Source organism: Mesoplodon mirus (assembly GCF_964341445.2).
Source record: "Mesoplodon mirus genome assembly, chromosome: 7".
NCBI lineage: Eukaryota > Metazoa > Chordata > Mammalia > Artiodactyla > Ziphiidae > Mesoplodon > Mesoplodon mirus.
The window spans coordinates 81,645,240-81,664,158 of NC_138983.1; the positions used below are offsets into that span (position 1 = coordinate 81,645,240).

General features: G+C 47.5%; 2 protein-coding genes across 2 annotated transcripts in view; one reads left to right on the forward strand and one right to left on the reverse strand.

Moving 5' to 3' along the window:
- Window positions 1-12,051, forward strand: part of LOC309808005 (forkhead-associated domain-containing protein 1-like) — a gene marked incomplete at both ends in the record, with an annotated part of 100,270 nt that extends 88,219 nt beyond the window's left edge. Inside the window, 4 exons of the mRNA XM_082628014.1 lie at window positions 2,446-2,493; window positions 2,917-3,137; window positions 3,674-3,839; window positions 11,935-12,051. Of these exons, the coding sequence (XP_082484140.1) occupies window positions 2,446-2,493; window positions 2,917-3,137; window positions 3,674-3,839; window positions 11,935-12,051 (552 nt within the window). The remainder of the gene's footprint in view (window positions 1-2,445; window positions 2,494-2,916; window positions 3,138-3,673; window positions 3,840-11,934) is intronic.
- Window positions 1-18,919, reverse strand: part of LOC309808830 (forkhead-associated domain-containing protein 1-like) — a gene marked incomplete at both ends in the record, with an annotated part of 1,104,685 nt that overhangs the window by 750,362 nt on the left and 335,404 nt on the right. The window lies entirely within an intron of this gene.

Genomic DNA, 18,919 nt, shown 5'->3' on the forward strand with positions numbered 1-18,919 from the left:
AAAATGATGATGGAAAAATTAAAGGAGATCATTATGTAAAGTGCTTATCCCAGTGCCTAGCTCATAGCGAGCACTTTAATAGATGATAGTTATTATTGTCAAACAGTATTTAAAGAGTATTATCCAAGACAACCTTCCTTTCTTAGGGAGCATAGTTTGTGTTTTCCAGGATTTTCAGAAGTAATTTGATTGTTAGGTTGAAGGTGCCCTGTATCCTAAATGGATGTTTGATCGGGTGTTTGACTGACACATGACAATGGACAGCTCAGGTCAGCGTGGCTTGCTGCGGCAGCTGGTCTAAACCAGCTTTTGGAAAACATAATAAAGCCATCCTCTCTGTACCAGCATTTTCTCCTACAATTTTTCTAGACATTTGCTCACACGTCTAGAGATGTGAGTCTTCAGAAACGTGTTGGTCTTCCTGATAAAATCGAACCTTCCTTCTCTGAGGTTGGGAGTAGAGGGACCGTCTCCAGGTGGGGAGCTCAGCTGGATCTCACGTCCTGATGGTCCTGCTTCCAAGACCTTCTCCTTGGCAACAAGCCCTCATCCCACCACTGACACCACAGAGCAGGAAACCTCCTAACTCTCAATCCTCCAAGGTTGGCAGTAATTAAATGAAAGAGCAGGAGGAAGAATAGCTGACATCTGTGAACTGCTTACTGTGTGCCAGGCGTTGAGCTCAGCCGGCTCCATGCCTTATGTCATTGAACGATCGTAGCAGCCTTGTGTCATAGTTACTATTATTGTCCCCATTTAACAGATAAGAAAAAGTAAGGCTTCAGGAGGTCAAGTACCTCACCCAAGGTCACAGAATAATGATTGAAGACACACCAGGGGTGTGTCCCTGGTGGTGTGTCTGCTAGCCTGCAGAGACCGGGTGGGGACTGTGTGCTTGGATCCTGTAGCCCAGGCTCTTCCTTAGTGACCCTCCCCTCAGGAAAAGAGGGGGCGTCTGGAGAGGTACAGAGGAAGCAGCTCAGGGTAGCTGAAGACACTGAGCAGCATCTCAGGTTCTTTTTGCAGCAGATCTGCCCGGTTTATTGTCATCTTCAGATACCCTCTTTTATTCTCATCTCCATAGATACATAGACAAATATGTCCACTCTTATCTATCACAGTCACTTTGGGGGCCATTATAGTTTTTTAGTTGTTTTGTTTTTAATCTCAGAGGTTTTCAGGGTAGTGCCAACAAATGCTAGGGCTAAGAGATGCTCATGGCAAGCATTAAAAGCCAATTTATTTTTTAAGGAGGCTTATTAGGGTTATTTGTAGTCGTTCAGATCGGGTAACCTATTTAGACTGGTGGCCATTCCATGCAGTCATTTGGGCTTCCAGCAGCCAGCTGGCTGGTTGGGGTCTTAGGGAGATGCAGCTGCAAACACTATCTGCATTGTCTCTGGAAAGGGTCTGAAGTGATGCTCACCCACCAGGTTCCAGAACTAGGAGAAGGTTGGGCCAAATTTTGTGAGGGTATGGTTTCTGCTGCACAGAAATGAGATTCCTTTAATAAAAAGGAGGGAGGCTATTTTCCACTTAACCTTCATTCGTTCATTCCACAAACATGCCCACTATGCACCACTCGGTGCCAGGTGCCATGCTGGGCACAAGGAGGGAGATAGTGAGCAAAAGCCGCATGGTCCCCATTTTTCTGGAGCTTGTCTTCTCAACATCAGCGGTACTGATTTTTTGAGCCAGGTAACTCTTTGTTTGGGAGACTGCCCTATGCATCGTGGGGTGTCTAGCAGCATCCTTGTCCTCTACCCACTAGACGCCAGCAGCAATTATGACAACCACAAATGTGCCCAGGCATTGCTAAATGTCCTGGAGGGGGTAGGGTGGACAGAGTCACCCCCGGTTGAGAACCACTGGCCTAAAGGGAAGACAGACGAGACGGTGGCCAAAGAACGGCACAAGTGATGCATCATTTCAAAGGCAGTCGTGCTCTGAAGGGGTAGGAACACAGTCATATAGAAAGCAGTTCACAGAGTCAGACTGGATTTAAAACCAACTCTCTTGGCGTGGACATATATACACACACACGCTACCAAAGGTAAAATAGATAGCTCGTGGGAAGCAGCTGCATCACACAGGGAGAGCAGGTCGGTGCTGTGTGTCTACCTAGAGGGGTGGGATAGGGAGGGTGGGAGGGAGACGCAAGAGGCAGGGGATATGGGGATATATGGATACGTATAGGTGATTCACTTTTTGATACAGCAGAAACTAACACACCATTGTAAAGCAATTATACTCCAATAAAGATGTTAAAAAATTAACTCTCTCAAATTATTCTTTAGTATCTTTCCAGTTCTTCCATTATTCTTTGGGTTATTCTTCTGGATGTAGAAAATCATAATGGAATGCCAAGAGAGTTTTTCTTCTTTTTTTTTATTTCAGCCTCAAAATGGCCTTTCCAGCCCAGGGTCCATCATGGTCTCTGAGAAGTTAAGGAAAATGGATGTGGCTGACGCTTTAGATCTTAGTGAAAAGCTGGTAGGTATACCCAGCATCAGTCCCCTCCTGTCCAAACCTGCGTGCCCTGCAGGTAGTTTAAACATCAACTCCACATACATTTTAGTTGTTACAGTAGCTCCACGAGACCCATCTCCTATCCCAGCATGGGCTGGAAATTGCAGAGCCCAATTCCTTGGAAGACTGGGTAGTAAGAATGAATGTTTATGTCTGTTGTCATTCCCCCTCCCCACTTCCCCCCAATTCTCAAAAAGGCATAGTGTAAATGGATGCGGGGGAAAATGAAAGTCGTACTAGAAACCCCAAATGCACTCATTTGCAAAGCATGTGTTTCTTCTCTGCAACTGCAGAAAATGAATGAAACAGAATTAGACGTTTGCCTCCTCAAAGGGGCCACCAGCGGTCTTGGGCCAGGCCTCTTACCTGCGAAATGCTTTCTCGTAGTACATGGACATGAGCAACACCCTCGGGACTTTGATGAACATCAAAGGTATGTCAGGTCACGTGTCCATGAAACACCTCTCCCCAAAAGAGAGGGAGAGAGTCCACCAGCTTCGACAAAGAGACCTCTACCTGGTGTTTGATAAGATCACCCTACTCAAGAACCAGCTGCAGAGAAAAGAGGAGCTTTTGAGACGATACGAGAAGGACATTGAACAGCTCAAATATGGCCCATGTCTCCGGCAAAAGGCCCAGGCCTCCATTCTCCAGGCTAAACCTCGGTGCAGCTGCAGACCCGTAGGGACCAGGACAAGAGGACAGAGGCCTGGGTGTGGAGGGGGGAGGCGGGATGGTGACTCAGGGCCTGATGGACCCAAGTCTCTGGGCAAGAAAGCAGCAGTTAGAGTACCCTACTGTTAAGGAATAAGGTGCACCTTTTATAAATGTGTCTGATGTTTCACCATGTGTGTGCTTTTCGTAATTCCATCGTATTTTCAGTAGTATCCGTTCCCCCACCCTCTCTGGAAAATTGGGAGGGGCTGGTAGCATAACCTGTGCCCCCTTCATGCTGCACATCCACAGCCAATGGGCTATTTATTCTGCCCTCTAGTCCCCACATCTTCAGCCTTCCCCCCACTTGTAAGGAAACCGCGAAGCCAGGCATATATGGAAGTGTTCTGAGGATCTCCCAGGTCAGGAGCATTGGTGGTGAGTGAGAAAGCTGAGGAGAAAAGAGACTTTGTCTCTCCTGTGTGCTCAGGCAGAGCAAAGTGTCGGTTCAGATGTACCAGTCACAGGTGGCAAAGCTGAAGGACGACATCTGCAAAGAGGCCAAAGAAAAGGCGCTGCTGAAGGAGGCCCTGGCGCACATGGAAGAGCGGCTGCACCAGGAGAAGAGGGTCACCAGGGCGATCAGGCAGCAGAAGGTGAGAGGTCCCTGCTCGGAGCAGAGCCTCTGAGGCTGCCCCTCAGCTCCCTTTAGAAACAGCCAACTGAGGTCCCAGTGGGATCCAGGCAGCACAGAATGCATTCGCTCATTGCAAAGGAAGGTGGCAGAATAGCTTTAGCGTTAGGCAGACTTAGGTTTAGACTCTTGTTCTGCCATTTACTGTGTGACTTCAGGCAGCTTTTTTTTTTAACATCTTTATTGGAGTATAATTGCTTTACAGTGTGGTGTTCGTTTCTGCTGTATAACAAAGTGAATCAGCTATATGCATACGTATATCCTCACATCCCTCCCTCTTGTGTCTCCCTCCCACCCTCCTTATCCCACCCCTCTAGATGGTCGCAAAGCACTGAGCTGATCTCCCTGTGCCATGCGGCTGCTATCTGTTTTACCTTTGGTAGTGTATATATGTCCATGCCACTCTCTCACTTCGTCCCAGCTTGCCCTTCCCCCTCCCCATGTCCTCAAGTCCATTCTCTACATCTGTGTCTTTATTCCTGGCTGCCCCTAGGTTCATCAGAACATTCTTTTTTTTTTTTTTTTTAGATTCCATATATATGTGTTAGCTTAACCTCTCTGAGACTCATAGTCTAGCTTGCCTCTATTTTTTTTAACTTTCTTTTTTTAAATTTAATTTTTATTTTATATTGGAGTATAGTTGATTTACAGTGTTGTGTTAGTTTCACGTGTACAGCAAAGTGACTCAGTTATACATATACATATACCTATTCTTTTTCAGATTCTTTTCCCATATAAGTTATTACAGAATATTGAGTAGGGTTCCCTGTGCTATACAGTAGGGCCTTGTTGATTACATATTTTATATATAATACTGTGTATATGTTAAACCCAAACTCCTAATTTATCCCTCCCCACCACATTTCCACTTTGGTAACCATAAGTTTGTTTTCAAAGTCTGTGAGTCTGTTTCTGTTTTGTAAATAAGCTCATTTGTATCATTTTTTTTAGATTCCACATATAAGTGATATCATATGATATTTGTCTTTGTCTGACCTACTTCACATAGTATAGTCTTTAGGTCCATCCATGTTGCTGCAAATGGCATTACTTCACTCTTTTTTATGGCTGAGTAGTATTCCACTGTATATTTGTACCACATCTTCTTTATCCACTCCTCCATCGACATTTACGCTGCTTCCATGTCCTGGCTGTTGTGAACAGTGCTTTCTGAGACTCATAGTCTAGCTCATCTGTATTTTTTTAACTTTTGATAATTCGTGTATTTTATCTTGTTTTTTCTATCCAGATAACTATTTTTTCTACCAGTTTTATTGAGACATAAGTGACACACAGCACTGTACTGAGCTTAAGGGTGTCCAGCATCATGATCTGACTTCCCTGCCTCCTGCAATGATGACCACAATCAGTTGAGTGAACAGCCCGAGTGTTTTTAAAGGCGGCGCTTCTGATTTTCATTGTTCTGCCAGGTGCCAGGGATACACCGAGGAATAAGCTCTCTGAGAATAAAGATTTGGGTTTGCTATTCTGAGTAGCCAGAATAGTACTCCAGTCTTTCTGACTTGGGGCTGTGTATTTGTACACGCATGCTTGCGTGTATGTGTGTACATGTGAGTATGTGCTGTGTGTTTGCATGTGTGTGTATTTGCATGTGTGTGTTTGTTGCCTGCATGGGCTCTAAGGAGGCCAAGGTCATAGAAGGGTGCCCTTCTCCTCAACCAGGAGGTGATGGCCAGATAGTTCCTTGCAGAAGCCTGCCCTCCATCCTGCGAACCTTCCAGGCAACAGGTTTCCAGACAGCAGGCTCTCTGACTTAGAGCCCTAGAAATGAAAAGTGGCTGTCCTGCTCTGAGGGAGCCTGGATGTGGTGTTTCCAGTGCTCACCACTGTGAATTAAACATCACAGGCCTTAGTCTGCATGTGTCATGGGGCTGCCTCAGGCAGAGGACAGTTTCCTTTCACACCAAGCAATGCCAGGGAGAGCTGGGCCAGTGACAGAGTTGTGACTTTCCCTTTGATGTGCCCTCTGGAGAGCTCACCCCTCCCCGAAATGTCCCCCCCCCCCGCCCACAGAGCTTGGCAGACTAGGCCCCAAAGCAGAGACACCAGACCACAGAATGGGACAGAGAAGGGCCCAAAAAAAGCCATTGTCATGTACTGAAAACCTGAGGATTTACATAATCAGGCTTCACATGCATTATTCATGGGCTGCCTCATTCATACACAATGCAAGGGACATGCCAGCCTGTTTGTCAGGAAGAAAACAATAATACATTTTAAAGTTTTGCTGGATCCTAAAGGGCACTTGTATACATCTGTCTTGGCATCCATTCCTTCCAGGGAGTAGATCTTCGTTGTCTTTAAGCAGAAATGAACAGAAAGTAGAATTCCTCTTTCTAAGTTTTACACTTAGTATTTTCACAAGGAGCCTTAGTTTTTTAGCCTCCTGTATAAAACTTTGAAACTCTTCACCCGTTCACAGAGGTGGCAAGGTTGAAGCACTGAGATGAAATTACACATCTTAAGCTTCACAATTGCCCCCCCCCCAAAAAATGGAGTTTGTAGTTTTAATGTTTGATCATCTCTTCACCAAGCAGACCTTTCAAGAATCAAAAGTCCTATATCCACACTAATATCTTTGGCTGTGAAAATGAGACTTGGTATAAGATGCTGGGCCTTCACAGCGAACTGGGCCTGTGGCTCTGTCCATGTGGCAGAGGAACGGGAAACGCGGCCCAGGCCGTGCTCACTCGAATCCACATCCCACATCCCTCGAGAACCCGGCAGTGTCTCTCAGAGTTCAGAGGCCAGATTTGGAGTCAAACAAATAGGGGTCAAGCCCCACCACTGGCCCGAATGACCCTGAGTAAGTGGCTTGACCTCTGTATCGCAGGTTCCTCAACAAAAGCAACCAAAACTGTTAGCAAGGGGCCTACTCCGTGGGGCAGTGGGAGGGTTAAATGGCAAAATGCCTGCAGTGCCTGGCACATCACAAGCCCCGTTTCTAAGGGGGAAGAATAGGCAGCTCATGGATGGGTGGGGATTCCTCTATTTCTTTCAGGGAGCTTCCTGCCAGCTGACGCCTTCCCCGGTCCTCCCAAAGCCGCCAGCTCTTATGGGACGCGCTCTTCTCTTTGGTGAATACGACTAGGCCACGGCCAAGAAAGGACCCAGATACCTTTTGTGAATGGGCTAAGGCTGGGATTTTCAAGAGGAAATTTTTAAATGCACAGAAGTTGCCACTTGGGAAGCACGCAAGCCCTTTCTTAGGGCTTGAAGTGTAAGAAAGGCTGAAGGGCAGCGGCTGCTTCTGGCAGGAGAAGCCGCTCAGCTCTCCTGCCAATCAAATCTCCAGCCAATCAAGTCCTGGCTAGGGGGCGTGACCACCGCTTTGTCTTGTGGTCTCAGCCAGGAAAAGCCCCTAACCTTCCCTCTGCTTAATTAGCTCAGATCCCTCTTCTTTAAGATGAGAATAAAAATGGCACCTAGCTCGTAGCCTTCCCAATGGGAGCTTGTATACAAAAGCCTTAGCACATAGGACCACAAAGCATTCACCCTCTCCTACCATCGTCATTATCCTCACTATTCTCTTTAACTCACTATCTTCCAAGATTTCCTTGGGCCCAGGTATTCTCAAGATTCTGGCTTCCTCCGTGCCACTTCTGTGTTTTGTTTGTTTGTTTGTTTGTTTTTGCGGTACGCAGGCCTCTCACTGTTGTGGCCTCTCCCGTTGCGGAGCACAGGCTCCAGACGCGCAGGCTCAGCGGCCATGGCTCACGGGCCCAGCCGCTCTGCGGCATGTGGCATCCTCCTGGACCGGGACACGAACCCTGCGTCGGCAGGCGGACTCTCAACCTCTGCTCCACCAGGGAAGCCCCACAATTGGTAGATGTTGTGTAGGAGGAGCGTGGGATGGGAGGGGCTTGGGGTGGTGCTCTTCCGCCCACAATGATGAAGTAGAACCATGTGGCCAGGCCTATGCAGCATACGGATAGAAGAAGGCTAAAGAAAAAGACCCTCCCGCACCCCCTTCATCACATCCCAGTGTGTTCAGTAAAGTTCAGGAAAAGCAGGTGCACAGGGGCCAGGCTCTGCCCTTCAGTGCCCAGTTGCCCACTGACGGAACTTAATCCAGGAAGGAATTTTGCAGCAATGTTCAAACTGGGGTTCCCTGGAGCCTTTGGGTGCCATGGAAAGGTGTGACTCTCAAAGCACACACACCTTTCTCCCGCCAGAGAAGCTCTCCATTATCTTATACCCCAAGTTCCTCATGGGATTTTGCTTGGATAAACGGTTCTGCAAAAAAAAAGGCGGGGGATGGGGTGGGAGAGAAGAAGGCTGTTGGTTTAAAACTAACCCCTGCTTTATAATATCTGGGAATTTGGATAGTGATTGTCTCAACTGAGTTTGTGATAAAGACTGAGTGGCTGCAGGCTCGAGGCCTTCTCCACGGAAAATGCCTGGAGGGCAACTGTCAGTTCAATACGGGCCCATCAGCCTTCACAGACAGTCCTCTGAGGGTAGAGTTAGCATCCTTCTGGGAGAATGGAAGAGTCTTGTAAGCACCGATGCCCTGTCCCAAAAGACAGCCTTATTTCCTCCCTGAGTTTTGTGACTACCCGGTAGGGTTGCCAGATTTAGGGGAAAACAAACAAACCAAAAACACGATGCCCAGTTAAATTTTAATTTCAGATAAACAACAAAAGCTATTCAGTATAAATGTCCTAAATATTACACAGGGCATATTCACACTCACAAATTTGTTGGCTTCATTCTGGAATTCAGATTTAACTGGGCATCTTGTATTTTATCTGGCAACCCCTCCAACATTTACTGAGCACCAACTAGACACCAAGCAGGGAGGTTCTGAAGCAGGTGTCGCAAGATGGCAGCCCACAGATATGTTCCATTTGGCTCATGGGATTTTTTTTTAAGTTACATTTCAAAATAGGGCAGTTTCCTGGAATACTCTGGATTTCCAGCTTCTCTGGGAAACTTGGAAGATCTGGCGACCCTAGGCCCACAGACCCACAAGCCACCATCACAAGCCTCCATCTTCCAGGCCCCTTAGAAAGGCGCTGGGCTCGTGTGTTTGCTGCTGTCCACCACCACCCCAGCTCACTTCACCCACTTCTTTTACTTTCCTGGCCGCTGTAGGAATCAGGTTGGTGACCCCAGTGGATGCTCAGGGCTCTAGGAGAATGTCTCCTTCCTGACACCACTGCACATTCACCTGCGGAGTGTCAGTCTGCAAGGGAGACCCCAGTTCCCTCTCACTTTTGTGTCTCCAGTGCCTAGGGGATGCTCTTTCTTTGACGAGCTGCCCCTGAGGTGCAGGGTCTTGAGCAGATCAGGGTCAGCAATAGTAATCAAACCCCAGGGGAGCGGCAAGCTCCAGGTTTTCAGTGATGCTGGCTTCCCAACAGGCCCCTGTAGTCCCTGCCAGGGAGGTTAGCCACTGGGGCTTTCAACATTTCCACTGGGTGGAAAGCCACTGGACATCTACAGCCTCTTCCACTGATCTAGGAGGCTCTGCTTCCAGCTAAAGCAGATCTGTCCTCCAAGAAGAATACAGTATCCTTCGTAGCCTTCTTGGTTGACCACCTCCTTCTCTGCTGGAATCTGGAACAGAGATTCCCTAAAAGGTGCAGCAGGACAGTGTAACGTTGCCCCAAAGCCACACCCCCTTCTGCAGACCTCTATCCTCACCTCCTCACCTAGGAAGGCTCAACATTCCATCCAAATGGGTAGCATCTGAAAGTTGAGAAAAATCCATTTTTCTCTGATGCAAAAGGCAAAGAAGAACATACGCTAAATTTTGTCAATATTCTTTCTGTGTTAAAGAGACAAATGTTTGGAGAGCTGATGAAGAACTCAAAGATGCAGAACTCACATTTCCAGGTGAGCCAGAAGAGAGAAGAGAGAAAACCCTAGAACGTCAACAGGAAGCCCAGTTGACAGTTATCCCACATCTATTATGTACTGAGCATTTGGCATGTGCCGGGCACAGAGCCAAACTCTCGACGTGCAGTATCTCTTTTAAGCTTCACAACAACCCTATGGGGTGGGTGTTGTTATTATACCCAATTTACAGATGAGGTGTCTGAGGCTCAGAGACTTTCTTTGTCCAGAGCCACACAGCTCAGTAGGAGAGCTGGGAATCAGTGCAGATCTGACACCCAGGTGAGTGCTAGCTTTTCCTCCTTTAGGTTAGAAACCTCCAGGTAATAAACCTGATACATTTCCAATGGCATTTCTCTTAAATTTCAAGGAAGCATCCTCTAGAATTCTCTTCAAAGTTGAGAATTAAGACTATGAAATCTTGAACATGTTGAAACATTGCCATTGACAAATCAGCCCTGGAACTGGAATTAAGCCAGTCCACGTTCCCACTTTGCAGACAGTAGAGGCGAGCTCTCAGGAAGCTAGAAAGCCAAACACATTTTGGTTGAATATGAGAGAGGAGACATTCAAGTTTGATAAAAGGCCACAGTCATGCTGAGGCAACCAAATTATCATGGGAAGAAACGAAGATATTCTAGGTGAGGGATATATTTGAAAAATAGAAGCTTCTCAACCAGCATCCTTGTGCTAAGACCAGAAGGTGGTTACTCCCCAGAGCAGGATGTTAAGAGGATAGAGAGCATCCTGAGGGCCCCACTTGATCTGAGACGTTTGCCACCCTGCAAAGTGGAAACGACTGGAAGTTTGTTACTTATTCACTCACATATATGACTGAGCTGGGAGGAGGCAGAAACTGCCCTACATCTAGGTTTTGTCTGAGGACCACCTGCGGATGTGAAATGGCAGAGGAGATATTGGGATGGGTCCCGGATGTTGTGGGAACATTGTGCTTCTCTGAGATGTGAGACGCCCTGGAACTTCACGCTGCCTCTGGCTTTAACAGAAGCGGGGCAGATGGTGCTTCGGCTAAGAGCAAAGAGCCAGCTTCCCATTCTCCCTGCCCTCCAGCCTGAGCTTAGAAGTTTGGTGTCTAGGATCTCCTCAGTACAGAAAGGTTTCCTCCAGGTTCCTTGCCAAGTGTACCTTGGGCGACTCCTTCCCCAAGAGTGGGCCTTGGGCTTCCCTGGTGGCGCAGTGGTTGAGAGTCCGCCTGCCGATGCAGGGGACACGGGTTCTTGCCCCGGTCTGGGAAGATCCCACATGCCGCGGAGCGGCTGGGCCTGTGAGCCATGGCCACTGAGCCTGCGCGTCCGGAGCCTGTGCTCCGCAACGGGAGAGGCCACAACACTGAGAGGCCCGCGTACCGCAAAAAATTAAAAAGGGGGGGAGGGGGCTTTTTTAAGGATATAGGGATGAGTGCCTCATAAAAACTGGGAGCTGAAAGAGAGCCTGGCCTCGAAATAGAACTGGTAAGCCATCAGATCTCAGGCATCATCTCTTTTACACACACACAAGCATGCGCACACGCACACACAGGCCGTATCTCCTCTCTGTGTCTCTGTGTGGCTCCCCTGATCTCTGCTCTCTCCAGTCATGTGACAGGAAGGAATGACCTCATGGTCCCCCAGTTCAAAAGACCAGCCCAGGAAGCAAGTGGCATCTTAGAGCCCATAACCCCAAATCCTGGGAGTGACCATCTTAAAAGCCCAGCCCGTGCCAAGTGCCCGATCAGCTATGACCAGGGACAGAGTTACACACATGGCTGCCTGGATCCAGGAGTAGTGCTCAGAAAAGGGTGAGACAGACCCCCTAGAGTATGCTGCATTTTACCCTCCTAAGACATCAGAGACATAAGGCATTCAATTCAGTAACAGCTTTTCGAGAGAAAGTCCATCCCAATGAAATTGCCTATAATCAGAAACTGCTGGTTCAAAAAGAGATGCAAATGTCAGAAGAAAACATTATCTGTGTATCTGGAAGAGTGTACACCAAAATGTGAATAAGGTTACTTGTGGGTAGTGTGATAATGGTGGATCATTTTTCCTTCATTTTGCTCACGTCTATGTGTGTATATAAATATTTTTTACAACAAAGATTTTATTTTGAGTAAAAAAAAAATGCCATTTGAGAAATATTTGGGGATCTCCCTACAATTATAGAGTTTGGGCATTTGTTGCTCTTGCTTGTTGTAGGTTGGAGCCAGAAAAGGCACCCCAAAGATGGACCAAGGAAGGGAGATGCTGAAGAGAGAAATGTCCAGCAAATCCAGCCAGAGCCTTCTGTTTTCTAAACCTGGTGGAAGGAACTAGAAACGTCGTCCCGCTGGGCCTCGCGTGATCCTCCGTGAGTCAGTGTAACTCTTCTGTGTCCAACTACTAAGATGCTTTTTTAGGACATTAAAGGTTGCTACCCTAGTGTGTTGCTTCCTAGACTGGTATTTTGCACAATACTGTATTTTGGAGTGTGTGAGGAGAGGGGTTCTTTTCACAGATATTATGAATGTAAATATACGCAGGCATATGAAGAATAAGTTTGAAATTCAGACTCCTAGGCCTGGTAGATGCAATTATGTGTTTGGGTAGTGACAAACCCAAATGTCACACCTCCAAGGAGCTCTGAGAAGCCCGCAGTTGAGAAAACCCAGGGCGTGTACTGGGGCCACAGGACAGAATGGTAACCTCAGGGCTGTTGGGGCCATGGTATAGTGCATTTATATCTGAATTGATTATAATAAGTGTGAACAGCAACCAGTTTTATCGCTTCCATAACAGTGAGTCATGTTTATAGGGCGCTCTGCGGTGTTCAAAACACTTCTCGTCTAATCCTCTCTCAAGCCCTGGGAGGTAAATAGCATTATGTTCCCCATTTTACAAATGAGGAAGCTGAGGCCCAGAGAGGTTAAATGGCCCGCCTAAAGTCACACAGCTAGTAAATTCAAGAATTGGGTCTGGAACCCAGGTTTCTAACTCCGTCTCACGCTGCCCATTCTGCCGCACCAAGACAGCCCAGTAGGTCAAGTCCCAGGCCATCAGGACAGACCAAGTACCCAGTCATCAAAGAACACACACTGCCCAGGTGGACACACCCCTTTCCCGTGGTGTTTGAAGAGACCCTCATTTTTGCCTTCTCTCCAGCCATCTGTTCTCTCCCTGCCTTTCTTGTATGGCCAGAGACCACCAAACAAAACAGGAGGAAGAGCCAGAAGCCATGAATATCATTTATTGTTTATTTTTAAAAAGGCACAATAAAAGTATTTTGATATTTTAAAACCAAATGCATTCTTTATACTGATTAAAACTAGAAGGAAATGGGAAAAATGATTGGCATGATCTTCCACTAAAGGTACTTCTTACACAGTGAGAAGGGGGAGCATCACCTGACCTTAAAAATAATCTTGAAAATCCCAGCAGTTTTCCATAAAGAACATATTACTTATACTGTACCATATCCCCAAAATCCAAAACAGCAATCTCCAGCACCAGAAAAGATCACTTGGTCAGGCAGTAGTTAAGTAGCTGGCTCATGTTTGGAAGCCAAATTGTGTGGGGAAAAAAATACTTTGGTTGAATACAAATATTTGAATTTGCATAAGTTAAATGTAATGCCTATGTGGCTCCACTGTATTTGAGGTCTTTCAAAGGACGTGTTAATCTTTATCATATCAACATTGCAACCCACAATGGCAATGTCCTTTCTTCACTCCTTGAACTAGATGGTTCTTTAGGTGTCTCCTCAGCCACACACCGCTTTCTCTGAGAATGCACATTCCCCAACCAGGTTTACCCTACCTACTGCTGCTCTCTTGGCCACACCTGACTGGCTGATCAGTAGATAGTCTACCCAAGCCAGACCAATCAGGTTTCTCTTCTAACCCAAGCTGGGCCAATCAGCACCTGTGCCCTTGATATTTGGAAGTGGGACACGGAGTTACCACACAGGTCATTAATGGCCCGGAGCTGAAAGTCTTGATGCAGTTCCCAGCTGGGGTGGCCATTTCTCCCACTGTGTTTGGAGAAACAAAGCCAGTCTTAGAAAGAGATGGCCAGGATAGATAAGCAACAGGTAGAGACAAGAAACCAAGCCCCAGGGAATTCCCTGGCAGTCCACCCTGTGCTTTCACTGCCAAGGGCCTGGACTCAATCCCTGATCAGGGAGCTAGGATCCCATAAGCCACACCGTGTGGCAAAAAAAAAAGAAGAAGAAGAAACCAAGACGACCCCCAGAGAGACAGTGCAGCAGACACTACAAGCCCCTTAGTCATTGCCTCCCTCTACTGTATAAGCAGCACGCGAAATGCCCTCATTTCCCAGCCTCCCTTGCAGCTAGACCTGGCTGTGTTGTTCAGTTCTGGCCAGTGACATGCAGGTGAAGGCCCTGGGCAGGGCTTCCCTTCTGGAATTAAAGGCAAGGCTTTGCTAGGAGAAAGTTTTTCTCTTTGTCCCCTTGCCTTGTCTCCTTTTCCTCTCCTGGAGCTCGGTCTTGGAGCTGGAACAGCCATGTTGGGGATCACCAGGTAACAAGCCAGAGACCAAAGCCCACCTCAAAGGACAGTGGAGTGGAGAGACATGAAAAGCCTGGGTGGGAGCCTAGTGGCATCACTGTGCTCTGCACTGTACCTGAACTGCCTACCTCTGTACATCCTGTTGTAGAAATACATAAATCTTTTCAGTTTCAGCCACTGTAGTCAGATGTACCTGTTTGTGCTGTGGAGGAGACCACTCAAACGTTAGTGACTTAAAATGGCAACTATTATTTCTCATGATTCCATGAGTCAAGCTGGCCACTTGTACTGGTCTGGTTGGTTTGGCTGGGGCTAGTTTAGGGTGGCTTCGTGTACATGCCTGCCTGGTCATTGCCAGGCAAGCTGGGTTAGGACAGTGGTTCTCAACTGGGGGCGATTTTGCCACCCAGGGGGCATTTGGCAATGTCTGGACACACTTTGGTTGTTAAACTGGGGTGGGGGTGATCCTATCATCTAGGGGTAGAGGCCAGGGATGCTGCTAAACACCCTGCAGTGCACAGAACAGCTGCCCACAACCAAGACTTATTTGATCCAATATGTCAATAGTACCGAGAATGAGAAACCCTGGTCTAGAAAGGCCTCAGCTGGGACGTCGGATTCTGCCTGGTGTGGTCCCTCATCACCCAGCAGGCCAGACCAGGCCACGTGTGGTGGGTACAGGTTTCCAAGAGCAAGAGGAGAGAGAAAGCCCCAAAGCACACTTTTCAAGTCTCCACCTGCCATGTGTTTGCCAACATCTCATCAGACAAAGCAAGCCACATGGCTAGAGTTCATTTGGGAGGGGCTCCAAATTTTTACCATCTACCCACATCCAGGTTTCTGTTATTTAAAGCTGAAGGCAGCGCGCGCCCAGAGCGTTAACGGGCGGGGGCGGGGGTGTGGAGTTGGGAGGTCAACTGGGCCTCCTGGTAGCCTCCCTGAGTTCAACCAATCCAGTGAGGAGAAGCCGTGGGCGGGGCGAGCTCCGCTGCCAGAGTGGTGTGAAAAATTTCCCAAGGCAGAGCGAAAACCTTTCCTGAGCGACTGAGCATGCCCGCTGGTGAAAGGTCCAGCCCAGCTTTCACCACATCCCAGACTCCAGAGAGACTTTTCTGAAACCCAAAGAATTGACCATGTCCTCAAACAGCTTAAAAATCTTCCATGGCTCCCCCATGCCTCCTCAGGAAAAAAAGATCACACTTCAGTGGGGTTTTTATGCTTCATCCTCAACCAATTTCTTCAGCCACGTCTCCCACTACTTTTGCAAGAACTCTTTTGCTCCACGGATGTTGAAAACTTGCAGCTTCTCATACATACCATGTTCTCTGTGCACACAGGTTCACCTACCTGCGATTCTCTGCCCAGGCCCTCTCTACCAGGATAATTGCATCTGGGCTTTCTAGGTCTATGAAGACAGTCATGCTTCATCCCTCTGGCATAGCTCTTGTTTTTTTTTGTTTGTTCGTCTTTTTTGCATCTTTGTTGGAGTGTAGTTGCTTTACAATGGTGTGTTGGTTTCTGCTTTGTGGCAGGGTGAATCAGTTATGCATGTGCATGTGTTCCCATGTCTCTTCCCTCTTACGTCTCCCTCCCTCCCGCCCTCCCTGTCCCACCCCTCTAGGTGGTCGCGGGGCGCCGAGCTGATCTCCCTGTGCTGTGCGGCTGCTTCCCACTAGCTATCTATTTTATGTTTGCTGGTGTATATGTGTCCATGGCATAGCTCTTCTTATTCTGTGTTGTGAATATACTCTATGTGCTCCATGTCTTATATTCACTAGAATGTGAGCTACTTGAGAGCAGGGGTCCTGGCATATTTTATACCTGTATGGAACTCTAAGACCTACCATGGTGCCTGGCACAGGATAGATACTCAATAATTGTTTATTGAATAAATGAATGGATTATGAGCTCCATGAAGGAAAAAAAAAAAGCTGAAGGCATTCCAACTGATGCAGAAAGTTGCCCTGATTCCTGATGACTTTCTGGTTCCTGGTTTCTTTCCTTGGAAAGGCCCATTCCAATGCCTGCCCTTGGGTTCCACTAGGACTTTTTGTATCACTCAAGATTCTCTGGTTGCAACCAACAGAAATCTCCTGTGGCTAACTTAAACAGAAAAGGAGTTTACTGAAAGGAAATGCGGAAGGTTAGAGAATCAAAGGGCAAGCAAAGCTGAGGAGTCTGGACAGGCAGGAGCCATCTTTTCTTCCCCGTAGATGTCCCCTTTTTTGCTTCAGCCGGTTTGAGTTTCTGTTATTTGCAACCAAAATGGCATTTACTAAGACGCTCTGCACAGCCCCAACTGGTAGCTCTGAGAAGCTACCAGCGACCTTTCTTTCCCCTGACGTTGTACCAAGGGACAGCAAGGTACCTGCAGTTCCCCCCCAGAACTCCCAATCTTCTGATCCCCCAAGAAGCTAAGCCAAACAACTTCCTTCCACCCTTGCCAATGGGGGCCCATTTGGATTCGTGACTTTGCAGATAAGGTGCCCTTCTCCAGCAACTTGGCAGAGCCAGCAGTGCCTGCTGTTGTGGAAACCGGGGTCATGAAGTGTCTACGGAAGAAAACAGCTTCCCCTGGATCCGTGTTGCAAAGTGTGTTCCTGGTAAGTGGAGTGGTTTCCAATTTTTTAGGGTCTTAGGAATGAAAGCAATACACTAACGATGAGAGGAAACACAAAATCTGCTAATGCATCTATTTTTTTATTATTATTATTTTTAAATTTATGGCTGCATTGGGTCTTCGTTGCTGCGCCCGGGCTTTCTCTAGTTGTGGCGAGCAGGGGTTACTCTTTGTTGTGTTGTGCGGGCTTCTCATTCCATGGCCTTCTCTTGTTGCGGAGCACAGGCTCTAGGCATGGAGGCTTCAGTAGTTGTGGCTCGCAGGCTCAAGAACGCAGACTCAGTAGTTGTGGGGCACGGGCTTAGTTGCTCCGCGGCATGTGGGATCTTCCTGGACTAGGGCTTGAGCCCGTGTCCCCTGCATTGGCAGGCGGATTCTTAACCACTGCTCCACCAGGGAAGCCCCTCATGTACTCTTAATGCTTCCCCCTGTTGAGGACAAACAGGAGGAAAAAAGAAAGGGCAGGGCTTCCTTGGTGGCGCAGTGGTTGAGAGTCTGCCTGCCAGTGCAGGGGACACGGGTTCGTGCTCCGGTCCGGGAGGATCCCACATGCCACCGAGTGGCTGGGCCCGTGAGCCATGGCTGCTGAGCCTGTGCGTCCAGAGCCTGTGCTCCGCAGCGGTAGAGGCCGCAACAGTGAGAGACCCACGTACCGAAAAGAAAAGAAAAGAAAAAAAGGGCAATAGCAAGGTTCCAAATGAGCTGAGAATTGACCTTCTAAAAGGGCTCTCAATCTGGCCTCTGGTAGATGTCTGTCGGGGTTTCTGCCCAGCCTAGACCCTCCTCAGGAGAGAAGACGTTTAGGGCTTACAGTGGGCTGACTGGTGGCCCCAAAGATCTCAGGCTCTAATCCCTGGGACCTGAGAATGTTACCTTACAAGGTAAAGTTTTGCGGATATAAGGATTTTGAGTTGAGACTATCCTCGCCCTAAGTGCCATCTGTAAGTGTACTTATAAGTGAGAGACAGGAGGAGATTATATACAAAGAAGAGGCGGAGGCAGTGACCACAGAGGCAGGACTAGAGTGCTGCACCTACAAGTCAAGGGATGCCAGCAGCTTCTGTGGTTAGAGTCTTTTGAACTCCTTGGCTTTTCAGCTCCTAGGCTGTTAGATTTGAATCCGCAAATGCCCCAAGGAGAAAAGCTGCACCAAATGTCAAGCTTGTGTCTGTGTTTCCCTTCTCTCCAGAACTTGGCCCACATGTCTTGGTGTCTCTCTAACATTCAGATGCCAGCGAACAGATGTTTTCTTACTTTATCCAGGTTTTCTAAAATTTCTTTAGACTTCACCTGATCTTATGTTATTATTGAACTACCATCTCAATTACCCCTAGGAAGAAAATTTACAATTTTTAGAGAAAATGGAACCCTGGTACAGTGTTGGTAGGAATGTAAACTGGCACAGCCACTGTGGAAAACAGTATGGAGGGTTCTCAGAAAACTAAAAATAGAACTACCATATGACCTCGAAACTCAACTCCTGGGTATAAATCCGAAAAAAACAAAAACACGTGTTTTCAAAAACATGTATTTGAAAAGATACATGCACCCCAATGTTCAGAGCATCATTATTTACAATTACCAAGATATGGAAGCAACCTAAGTGTCATCAAGAGATGAATGGATAGGGGTTTCCCTGGTGGTGCAGTGGTTGAGAGTCTGCCTGCCGATGCAGGGGACACGGGTTTGTGCCCCAGTCCAGGAAGATCCCACATGCCGCGGTGAGGCTGGGCCCGTGAGCCATGGCCGTTGAGCCTGTGCATCTGGAGCCTGTGCTCTGCAACGGGGGAGGCCACAACAGGGAGAGGCCCGCGTACCGCAAAAAAAAAAAAAAAATTTAAAAGAGATGAATGGATAAAGAAGATGTGGTACATATAACCAATGGAATACTACTCAGCCTTAAAAAAGAATGAAATTTTGCCATTTGCAGCAACATGGGTGGACTTGGAGGGCATTGTGGTAAGTGAAATAAGTCAAACAAAAACAAATACTGTAGGATATCACCTATATATGGAATGTAAAAAATACAACAAACTACCGAATATACCAAAAAAGG